We start from the raw sequence: 12,006 nt of genomic DNA, 5'->3' as shown, positions 1-12,006 counted from the left end.
AACAGATTTTTTTCCCAATAATAGTTGACAAGTTTAACCCGAATTATATTTAGCATTGCCTCTCATAAAAAATAATGGATTAAAGTATCTATCATTATACACTTATACCATGTTTTCCTATTCAATTTCTGATTAAGTTATTACTTTTCAATATTTAGCATAATCAATTTTGGCTACAATGTTATACAATCTCATTTGTTTCCATAATTAAATATTTTAGTATACTCAATAAGGATCTATGTACCTTTCTTCAAAATTACTAGCAAATATTATTACATTCCTGAGATTTCTTCCAGAAACTCTCTACAAGAAACTCTTCCAGAAACTCCCTACAACTTATTTCTGTTTACAGTTATCTTACATCATATGGTTGGGAGTTCAATATTAAAATATATTACATCATTTTCCATATTTTGTTTGCTACTATTGCAACTATTATCCTATATCAGATTTGCACTTATTATAAAATCTCACTATTATTCATAAAGCATATCTTGAATTATGGGAACAATCTGAGTAAAACAGCAGTTAATGAAATAAATTGAATTTTAACATTCTCTCATATTGGATCCTCCAATATCACTGGCCTGCAGTGTTTGCACTAAGATTTTTAGGGTGACAACACTGTCACAGATAACAATATGTGTATATGCATACATACATGAGGGGAGAGAGAAGAGAGAGCGTGTCACTTTCGGTTAAGACACTATTACAAAGTCCACAAAAAACTGTAGGCATTTTGTGTTTATCACAGGCAGGCCACATCTACCCAAGCTCCACGAAGGGAAAAAATATCACAACATGTTATGGGGCACTAACATGACGCAAGTTTGACGCCCATGCTATAAGGGATTTGCACATCATTCTTTTCAATATTATAATTTAGAAGGTTTGTTACTGAAAGGGGATATTCTTGTTATTACCCCTCCATGTGTTTTCAGCAATAACAGCTGCTTCAAAAAACATGTTTGAGGTTAACCACAGCAAATCCTCCACTCCCAGCTGTCTACAATGATGCATTCCTGCTGTGATAAACTAAAATAAAGTTAGCACTGGAGTGTAAAGACACTGGACAAGGCAGGAATGTGGCTGCTCCAAAATTATAAACACTAAAAAAGGAAGTAACCTACTGTGATTTGAGTTCCTTGGTTTCCTGCACAAGGTTTTGGAACACTCTTCAGTTTTCCATCAGAGTAATTTGCCCTGATAATAAAACAAAACAGAGTTATCTGTCCAAGTTTCAAGAACAAATGGAGACTATACAACTTTCACTATTTCTGTTTTGTAATATTTAAGGCCAAAGAGAATCAAAACTATTTCTTAGCAGGTTCATTAAAAAAAAGAAAGAAAATGGAACTTCAGTTGATCGTGACGGTGAGAGGCAAAGAACGGGCTCCATTCTCTAACCTTTTCCTTAGCATTGAGAGGACTCCTGAGGGGTACACAGATCCCAAAGAGATCTGTGATGGTGTGGGGAAACTTGAGGAGCAGTGTGGCAGAGAGCGAGAGATACCCTTGGAGCTCAATGCATAAGCAGCTGCCATCTCTGAATGGTGGCCTCACAACAGCCCAATTGAAAGAAGGAAAAAGAATTTTAAATTAAATTGGTCTTGGTGGTGTGGAGATCGCAAGCAACGATCAGGGACTGCTTTAAAAGAAGGTTCATAATTAGTGGAGGGAGAGAGAGGAAGAAAGTAGATCGATGCTCCGATAAAAAGTGGTAAGTGGGCAGTGAGCAGTCACAGGGAGCGGAGGATTTGCCAGAGTGGAGCTTGGTGAATCGGAACGAACAAAGAAAAAAGCGGTAAGTGGACCTGTATGAGCAGTCCACAGGGAGCGGAGGATTTGCCAGAGTGGAACTTGGTGAATCGGAACGAACAAAGAAGCCGAAAAAAGATTAGAGACTTTTAAAAGACACTTAGACTTAAAAGGAAAAGCTGGATTGTGTTGAAACAGATGATAGCTTCTAAACCACTTGTATTTCATAGTGACAGTGACAGAGAGGAACGGAAGAGGCAGTAGCTGATGTAACAGAAGCAATCAGAGTCCATTGAGCAGGAGAGGAGAATAACTATTACATAGCAATTTGGCTTTCGAGATAACTGAACTGAGGAAAGTACTCTGGAGGGGTGAAACCAACTGATGAAATGATTATTGATTTTTGATTGACTAAATTTTGATTAATGAAATAAGTTTATATTTACATAATCTTATAAATTTATCTATAAAAATTAGAGATTTGTAAAATTAGGAATTAAGGATTAGAGAATTAGAGGGTAGTTATTTACATTAGACCATATTATATTTATATTTTATATACATATTTATATATTCTAATTATTAAATAAGGGGAAACTTGTTAATGAATTGAGGATAATTAGATCAGCCAACATAGCTTCGGCCTGGTCTACCAGTGAGAAGAGGAAAGATCAGCCAGCATAGCTTCAGACCAGTCTACCAGTGTGAAGAGGAAAGATCAACCAACGTAGCTTCGGCCCGGTCTACCAGTGTGAAGAGGAAAGATCAGACCAGCATAGCTTCAGAGCAATCTACCCAGTGCGAAGAGGAAAGATCAGCCAACCTAGCTTCGGCCGGGTCTACCAGTGTGAAGAGGAAAGATCAGGCCAGCATAGCTTTGGCCCGGGCTGCCCAGTATGAACAGAGATCAAGCCAGCTTATAGCTTCAGTCTGGTCTACCCAATATGAAGAGCCAGCGTAACTTTGACTGTCTACCCAGTGCAAAGAGAGATCAGGCCAGTGAGGCTTCAGCCCAGTCTACCCAATGCAAAAAAGAAAGATCAGGCCAGTGTTGCTTCGGCCTGGTCTACCCAGTGCAAAAAGGTAACAGTGCCAGCGTGGCGTCGATCTGGTCTACGCAATGTGAAGGGGTCACTAATACTGTGGAATGTGGTAGGTGAAGTTGGGATTCTTTGAGGTTTAACTGGGGAGTGGCAGCTTGGAATTGTGTGAACTTCAGGAGACATTGTAGGACTACACAGCTGCTACAATATCTAGCACTGCATAGCAGGCTTTCTGGCTACTCTTCTGACTATTTTTTGCAATCTTCTGAATGTTCTATAATCAGGCCTGGAAAGGGTGTTCAGGGAATTCAAGGCTGGAAGAGAAAGTTGGCTGAGAGGCAAGTGTATTGGTCCCTCTCCCCTGGGTGAACTGGGGGGCTCCCTGCTTGGTGGGAAAGAACTGGGAAGAGCGATGTTTGGGCATTGGGTGGATGTATTATGAGTGTGTTGTGAGATAAGGGGGTGCTGGATGTGACCCTTCTGTGGCAGTGAGGAAGGGGTGGTGTGAGTTTGAAGGCACTGAGAGCAAATGCTATACTGCCTGTAAGGCTCACCTTGCCGATGGTTTGTCAATTGGAGGAGGTTTACCCTTTTGTAAGAAAGAATGCTAGTGATGGGGGATAGAATGGTTTTCAGGGAAGGCAGAGGAGGAGTCTAGTTTAGTGGTGTCGGAAAATGGGAGATATGGGAGGCAAGGGGAGAGCAGGACAGGGAATGCGACCTCATGTTAAGTACTAATCTTGTGTTCTGCCCCCTTGCACTCACCTCATTTACCTGGTCACCAGATCTGTGGTGGCCCTGATCTTTGGCTGCTGCTTTTAAATGTCAGTGTCAACTCTAGTCAGTGAGCCCCCAGGCCCGTGGTCACAGAAGGCCAAACCCATTATGAGGTGCAGGAAATCCTCGATTTGAGGTGGCACAGGAGACAACTCCAATGGAAGTGCTATCCCTTATCAGAGGCATCTTGGGTAAAAAGTATGAACGTCCAAGCCTAAGTCCTATCCCTGCAATAAATTTGTTTTCTTTTTGCGTTGTACAGGTCACCTTCAAGAAGTGAGGGGAACTGAATATCAACTCATAAAATATTTCTATGGTCTTTTAGAGTTGCCAACAGAAAGGGAGAGGGGAGCAGTGAGACAGCTTGCAAACCGAAACTGCATTCCATAAATATTTTAAAAGATAGTAACTAGGTAACTGAATTTTCTGCTGTGCAAAATTCTAACTGGAGAGCATGATTGATGACTCTTGGATATGGATATGTCCCATTGGAGAATATGAATTATGATACACTCAGGGGGTGGGAGAAAACCGGGTCAAAGGTGAGAATGAATGATGTGTCTCAGAGTCGGCTACACATAGGCAATGCAGATCTTTTAACTCCCAATAAATCCTTTTGAAGTTTTGGAAGTTTAGCTCGAGACTCATGATTTAAATGGGGTTAAGTGCCGGAATCCTGACAATCAGATCAGCCTGCAATAAGGCTACTTATTGCCAAATTGATCCTTGAAGAGAAGGCTGATCTGGCTTGTATCACCAAAATCTGGCTAGGCGTAGGCGTTTTCCTCTTAGAAATGTGCCCAGTGAGTTATTGAACATGGCACCAGTCTAGGCCTCAGGTCCGGGGAGGGTGTGGCTTTTGTTATCAGAAATTCTCTAGCAGCTTCCAGGGGCACTGCTCCACAAGTGCCCAGCTGTGAGACCCTTTTTCTTAAGTTGGGCTCAAGGGATCAGGTGGGATTGCTGCTGCTATACCAGCCTCTCTGCTGCATGGTAGCTTCCCTACCCAGATTTGTGGACTTTGCCACAGGGCTGGCAGTAGAGTTTCCCTGGCTTATGGTTCTGGGGGATTTCAATCTGCCATCCCTGGGAGTGGGGTCAGAGGTAGCCTGAGATTTCAAGGAAACCATGAATTCCATGGCCCTGTCCCAGGCTATCCAGGGCCTGACTAGGAATAGTGGTCACACACCCAATTAGGTGTTCTTGTCGGAGCAATGCCTATGTGACCTGGAATTAAGCTTACCTTGTGGCAATTTGTGTGGCGAAATGTAAATATTTCTCTGCACTAGGTGCATCTGCAGATAATCACCCAGCGACTCTCTATAAGGTGAGCCTCCTCCTCCTGAGGAAGGGAGAGATTGAGGAATTTGTGGATTTTCTTGAAGACAAAATTGCTCAACTTTGTTCCCAGTTAGATGCTGATGTGGTTGCTTCTCCAATGGAAGCCCAAGGCATGTTCTTGTCTTGTTATCTGGGAACAGTTTGACCCTGTTGCTCCTGAGGAAGTGGTCAGGATCCTAGAGAGTATGTGCACAAGCACCTGTGTTTTAGATCCATGTTCCTCCTGGCTTGTGAAAGCTTTCTGGGAGGTGACAAGCAGGTGGACTCTGGTCGTGATTAATGTTTGAACTTCCGGCTGTACTTCTGGCGCTATCAGAAGCGAGGACCGCAAGCTCCACAGCCCCGTTCCAAGCTCGTCTGTAGAAGGACTTCAATTGAAGCCACAGCCACCCTGGAGGGGTAGTGAAGTAAAGGGGATTGCCTGGCAGATCAAGGAGAGCCACATCTCTCCTCCCTGACATTGAAAAAAAACCTCATCTGAAGACAGTGCAGCGGCAACCAAAATGGCTGCCATGAAGCTGGAGACAATCTGAATACCCAAGACAATGCAAGAACAAAGAGACAGTAAATGATGTGTGAACTGGATGAGACTTGAAACTTGAAAAAGAGACAATGGAACATAGTAGAAAAGGGAAAAATGATTAAGAGGAATGGTCCAAAAATGACAGAGATGAAAATTCAAGAGAGGAAAGTGTAAGGCAAGCTAAGAAACTATTAATCAAAGCTCTATTGTAAGAGTTGCTGGCTAAAGGGGGGATTATGATTCCACATAAATGCGTGTATTATTAGAAAAGATACAATAGTCAAATGTATATCTTCACATAAATGTTAATACTCTATGGTAGGAGAAGAAATATGTGGAATCTGATTGACCCAAAGATAATGTAGTGAAATATAACAAAAGATAGAAGTTTATTATTAGATTGCACAATTTGTTAAATGTAAACATGATGAATATTATTTTATTTGTATTAAAATGTGACTAGAAAGGGACTTTAAATATAATAGTGGCAAACTAAAAACTGAAAAGGGGATAAATAATGGGAAAAAATAAACCAATATGAATTTATGAATGGTTATGAAAATTATATAATTTGTTAAACACTGCATAACTATTAATATAGTATCTATAGTAAAAGGAATGATGTTAAGGACATAGAGATAACTATTATTATTTGAATTATATAACCTGTCAAACATAAATACGATTATTTTGCCTGTTATTAAGTTGTAAAATGTGATTAGATAACAATAGCAGTAAAATCAAAAATTAGAAAGGTGATAAATAATGGAAGACTATAATTCAATATAAATTGGTGAATTATTATTGGAATCACATAAATCTGTTAAACACTACAAATAAAATATGATTAATATTTTACCAGAAGAACAAGAGGGATATTTAGAAAATGGAGATTGACATAAAAATAAGATATTGAATGGTGCATAATCAAATAATATATGTGTATTAATAAGAAAATTTATAAGATTGTTATCTGTATTGAATATGAACAATATTGTCATATTTATTCTAAAATGTAAGGGATCCTGTACCACTGTTCACACAATGATATGTTTGTAAATAAGAAAAAATAAAAAAATCTATACAATAAAGGTGCTGGTTGTAACCTTTAAAGCCCTTCATGGCTTGGAACCAGGTTATCTGAGGGTCTTTCTCTTGCCAGTCACATCTACCCAACCCACCAGAGCAAGGAATGTTGCAGGTCCCATCCCCTAGGGAGATACACCTGGTGAGATCTAGAAGGGCCTTCTCCATGGTGGCTCCTTCTCTCTGGAACATCATTTCCTGAGATTAGAATGGCTCCCATTCTAATACTCTTCTGGAAAGTGCTGAAGACCTGGTTCTGCCAGCAGGCCTGGGAAAACCAGAGCAGGATGGAACCCATTAAATGGGGATATTGTTGCCAGGATAGAGAATGTTATTATATTATTTTATTAATTTGTTATTCTCTTTTATTAGTTTTATTTTTATATATGAGGTTCTTATGTTCTTGTAAGCCGCCTTTAGCCACCAAGTTTGAATAGGGAGCAATATAAATTTCCTAAAATAAATAACATTTAAATATTAAATAGACCTACCTGTAGGCACATTTTCCATCAGCTGTTTTAGAAGTTATAGTAATATGAGCAATATGACTTATACTAGCCAATGCCTAGAGAAAAGAAGTTGAGTTCAGCTTTAAAAGCAACATTACTCCGTATAAACATGACACCAGTGCTTTCAACAAACATTCTCTATTCTTTATCTGTAATAGATGCATTTAGATTTCAGGCATGCACAACCTCAGAAAATTTGGTGATCTCCTAACATGGGCCATTTCCTATTCTTATTTAATTTTGAAGTTCTATGGCTAAAGTTGAAGGGTAAAATAGGCAATATGTTACTGACTCTTGCTCTAATTATAAATCAAATTATCTCCATCTTGAAATAAATTACCCAACATTTGACTAAGAATTTAAAATGCACATTTTAATTTTAAATGGAACCCACTTTATGTATCTGATATTAACACAGAGTTCTCCACTCCTCTACTAGTTGCAGAATACCTTATGCCACCAGACTTGAAATTCTAGAACTAGAAAACCTAGAACTACTCCACCTTTGGTCCGATCTAAGCATAGTATATAAAATTATACATTGCAATGTCCTACCTGTCAATGAATATTTCAGCTTCAACCATAACAATACAAGAGCAAACAATAGATACAAACTCAAGGTTAACTGCACCAAACTTGATTGCAGGAAATACGACTTAAGCAACAGAGTGGTCAATGTCTGGAATACTCTACCTGACTCTGTGGTTTCTTCCCCAAATCCCAAAAACTTTAACCTTAGACTTTCTACTACTGACCTCACGCCTTTTCTAAGAAGTCTGTAGGGGGCGTGCATAAGTACACCAATGTGCCTACTGTCCCTGTCCTATTGTTTCTTTTATTTTTCTTATAAGTATTCATAACTATGTTTTTACTTATACCTATTATATTGTAAGCAATTGACAAACCAAATAAAATAAAAATAAATAAATATGATATTCAACTCAGGTATTTAACAAATACACTGCTCAAAAAAATAAAGGGAACACTTAAACAACACAATGTAACTTCAAATCAATCACGCTTCTGTGAAATCAAACTGTCCACTTAGGTAGCAACACTGATTGACAATCAATTTCACATGCGGTTGAGCAAATGGAATAGACAACAGGTGGAAAGCATAAACAGTTAGCAAGACATCCCCAATAAAGGATTGGTTCTGCAGGTCGTGACCACAGACCACTTCTCAGTTCCTATGCTTTCTGGCTGATGGTTTGGTCACTTTTGAATGCTTTCACTCTAGTGGTAGCATGAGACGGAGTCTACAACCCACACAAGTGGCTCAGGTAGTGCAGCTCATCCAGGATGGCACATCAATGCGAGCTGTGGCAAGAAGATTTGCTGTGTCTGTCAGTGTAGTGTCCAGAGCATGGAGGTGCTACCAGAGACAGGCCAGTACATCAGGAGATGTGGAGGAGGCCGTAGGAGGGCAATAACCCATCATCAGGACCGCTACCTCTGCCTTTGTGCAAGGAGGGATAGGAGGAGCATTGCCAGAGCCCTGCAAAATGACCTCCAGACCACAAATGTGCATGTGGCTGCTCAAACGGTCAGAGACAGACTCCATGAGGGTGGTATGAGGGCCCGACATCCACAGGTGGGGGTTGTGCTTACAGCCCAACACCATGCAGGATATTTGCATTTGCCAGAGAACACCAGGACTGGCAAATTCACCACTGGTGCCCTGTGCTCTTCACAGATGAAAGCAGGTTCACACTGAGCACATGTGACAGACGTGACAGGCTCTGGAGATGCCATGGAGAATGTTCTGCTGCCTGCAACATTCTCCAGCATGACCGGTTTGGCAGTGGGTCAGTAATGGTGTGGGGTGGCATTTCTGTAGGGGACCGCACAGCCCTCCATGTGCTCGCCAGAGGTAGCCAGACTGCCATTAGGTACCGAAATGAGATCCCCAGACCCATTATGAGACCATATGCTGGTACGGTTGGCCCTAGGTTCCTCCTAATGCAAGATAATGCTAGACCTCATGTGGCTGGAGTGTGTCAGCAGTTCCTGCAAGATGAAGGCACTGATGCTATGGACTGGCCCGCCCGTTCCCCAGACCTGAATCCAATTGAGCACATCTGGGACATCATGTCTTGCTCCATCCACCAACACCATGTGGCACCACACTGTCCAGGAGTTGGGGGATGCTTTAGTCCAGGTGTGGGAGGAGATCCCTCAGGAGATGGATGGTCTCCTCATCAGGAGCATGCCCAAGTGTTGTAGAGAGGTCATACAGGCACGTGGAAGTCACACACACTACTGAGCCTCATTTTGACTTGTTTTAAGGACATTACATCAAAGTTGGATCAGCCTGTAGTGTTTTTTTCCACTTTAATTTTGAGTGTAACTCCAAATCCAGACCTCCATGGGTTGCTAAATTTGATATCCATTGATAATTTTTGTGTGATTTTGTTGTCAGCACATTCAACTATGTAATGAACAAAATATTTAATAAGAATATTTCATTCATTCAGATCTAGGGTCTTATTTTTGTGTTCCCTTTATTTTTTTTGAGCAGTATATTTCAAAGTCTATGCTTTAGACTTTGTTGTATTTTTTAAATAATGGCTAATAATTCTGTCCATGGGGTTTTCATGGAAAAGATACTGGAGTGGATTGCCATTTCCTTCTCCGGTGGATCATCATCTCTGTGGATCAGAACTCTCTGCAATGACCTGTCTGACTTAGGTGGCCCTTAACTTCATTGAGCTACACAACCCCCTTCACCACAATAATGGACAGTACCAAAAGGCAAAAAGATATGTTGCTGGAAGATGAGCCCCTCAGATCGGAAGGTGTCCAATATGCTACTGGGGAAGAGTGGAAGGCTAGCACTAGTAACACCAGAAAGAGTAAAGTGACTGGGCCAAAGCTGAAAGGATGCTCAGCTGTGGATGCAGATCTGGTGGTGGAAGGAAAGTCTGAAGCTGTAAAGACCTTTTATCCATAGGAATGTGGAATGTAAGATCCGTGAATCAAGGCAAGCTGGACGTGGTCAAACAAGAGATGACAAGACTGAACATCGACATCTTTGGAATTTGCAAACTAAAATGGACAGAAATGAGTGAATTTAATTCAGATGACTATCAGGTATACTACTGCAGGCAAGAATCTCTCAGAAGAAATGGAATATCCTTCATAGTCAATAAAAGAGTAGGAAAAGCAATACTTGCATACAATCCCCAAAATGACAGAATATCAGTTTGAATCCAAGGCAAACCATTCAATATCACAGTAGTCCAAGTCTATGCCCCAACCACTGGTGCTGAAGAGAATGAAATTGACCAGTTCTATGAAGCCCTACAGCACCTTATAGAATAATACCAAAAAATGATGTCCTTATCATCATGGGGATTGGAATGCTAAAGTAGGAAGCCAAAAGATAACCGGAATAACAGGCAAGTTTGGCTTTGGATACATAATGAAGCAGGGCACAGGCTGATAGAATTTTGTCAAGAGAATATGACAGTCATAGCAAACACTCTTTTCCAACAACTCAAGAGACGGCTCTACACATGGACATCACCAGACAATCAACACAAAAATCAGATTGACTATGTGCTCTGCAGCCAAGATGGAGCTCTATACAGTCAGTAAAAACAAGACCAGGAGCTGACTGTGGCTCAGTTCATGAGCTTCTCGTTGCAAAATTTAGGTTTAAATTGAAGAAAGTAGGGAAAAGCAGTAGGCCACTCAGATATGAACTAAATCATATCCCTGATTATTATATAGTAGAGGTGGCAAATAGATTTAAGGAACTAGATCTGATAGACAGAGTGCCTGAAGAACTATGGGTGGAGGTTCGCAACATTGTGCAAGAGGTAGAAGCTAAAACCATCCCAAACAAAAAGAAATGCAAGAAAGCAAAATGGCTGTCTGAGGAAGCTTTGAAAATAGTGAGGAAAGAAGGGAAGTGAAAAGCAATGGAAAAAGAGAAAGATGCACCCAATTGAATGCAGAATTCCAGAGAATAGCTAGAAGAGATAAATATGCCTTCTTAAATGAACTTGTGTTCCAGAGATTATCCATTCCAGCCAGTAACTCCAAGACAACTATAATCTCAAAGTACTTTTATTAGAATAGAAACTTGGTACCTCTGTGGAATCCCAAAACTAAAATTTTCCCCGACTTCCCACATCATACATCACATGAACCAATCCCCCTTCAGCCCAATTCTTGCTGTCCATTCACAATGACCTTGAATTACTACAGAATTTATTTTGTCTACTGAGAGCTACTCAAACAGCATCAACATCAGCAATCCTCTGCAGCTGTGTGGCAGCTTTTAATAACAATTCCAAAGCTGACAGGCATCCCCCCTTGAGAAATTCACTTCCTAAAAAGAAACATAAGAAACAAATACAAACAGGGGATAATGTTATATCCTAACCCCCCTCTCCTGCCTCCAAGAGGGTCCTTCGGCTTGTTGGGAAATTTCTCATGAAACTGGTTAACCAATCTATCGGCATGTACATCCCAACTTTTTACCCCAAGTAGCCTCCAAGATTGGGTAACCCTTCCACAATACTAAGTATTGTAACCGTCCTCAGTTAATCTGGAATCGACAATTCTCTTAACCTGATAATGCTTCTCACCCTGTACGATTAAAGGCTGAGGGGGAGCAGTTGGCAGTGGCCTTATTGTTGATGTAATAGCCGATTTTAGTAAACTACTATGGAACACTGGGTATATTTTCCCCAGTAATCGGGGAAGACTTAATTGGACTGTGACTGGATTAATTACTTTTGTTATTGGGAATAGGCCAAAAATTTTGGCCCCAACTTCTTACTAGGAAGTTTCAATCTAAGATATTTTGTTGACAAATATACTTCGTCTCCCACTTTAAATGATGGTTGGAGGGATTTTTGTTTGTCTGCCTGCTTTTTGTACTCCTTAGCAGCTTCCATCAAAGCTTTTTTTGTATCCTCCCAACCTTTTTTTAATGAGTTCATCCATTCTGTTTCAG

At 40.5% G+C, this 12,006-nt stretch overlaps 1 protein-coding gene across 6 annotated transcripts in view; it reads right to left on the bottom strand.

Moving 5' to 3' along the window:
• Positions 1-12,006, bottom strand: part of MLH1 (mutL homolog 1) — a 67,545-nt gene that overhangs the window by 41,134 nt on the left and 14,405 nt on the right. For 3 of the 6 annotated variants that reach the window (XM_026720597.2, XM_087918200.1, XM_087918205.1), the window contains exons 4-5: positions 7,020-7,093; positions 1,131-1,203 (exon numbers count right to left, since the gene is read on the bottom strand). In XM_026720597.2, the coding sequence (XP_026576382.1) occupies positions 1,131-1,203; positions 7,020-7,093 (147 nt within the window). The remainder of the gene's footprint in view (positions 1-1,130; positions 1,204-7,019; positions 7,094-12,006) is intronic. The other 3 variants (XM_087918201.1, XM_087918202.1, XM_087918203.1) reach the window with 1 other exon arrangement.

This window comes from Pseudonaja textilis, chromosome Z (assembly GCF_049901715.1).
Source record: "Pseudonaja textilis isolate UNSWEBS1 chromosome Z, rPseTex1.2, whole genome shotgun sequence".
NCBI lineage: Eukaryota > Metazoa > Chordata > Lepidosauria > Squamata > Elapidae > Pseudonaja > Pseudonaja textilis.
Note: the sequence above shows the minus strand (reverse complement) of the source record. Positions and strands in the feature narration are given on the sequence as shown.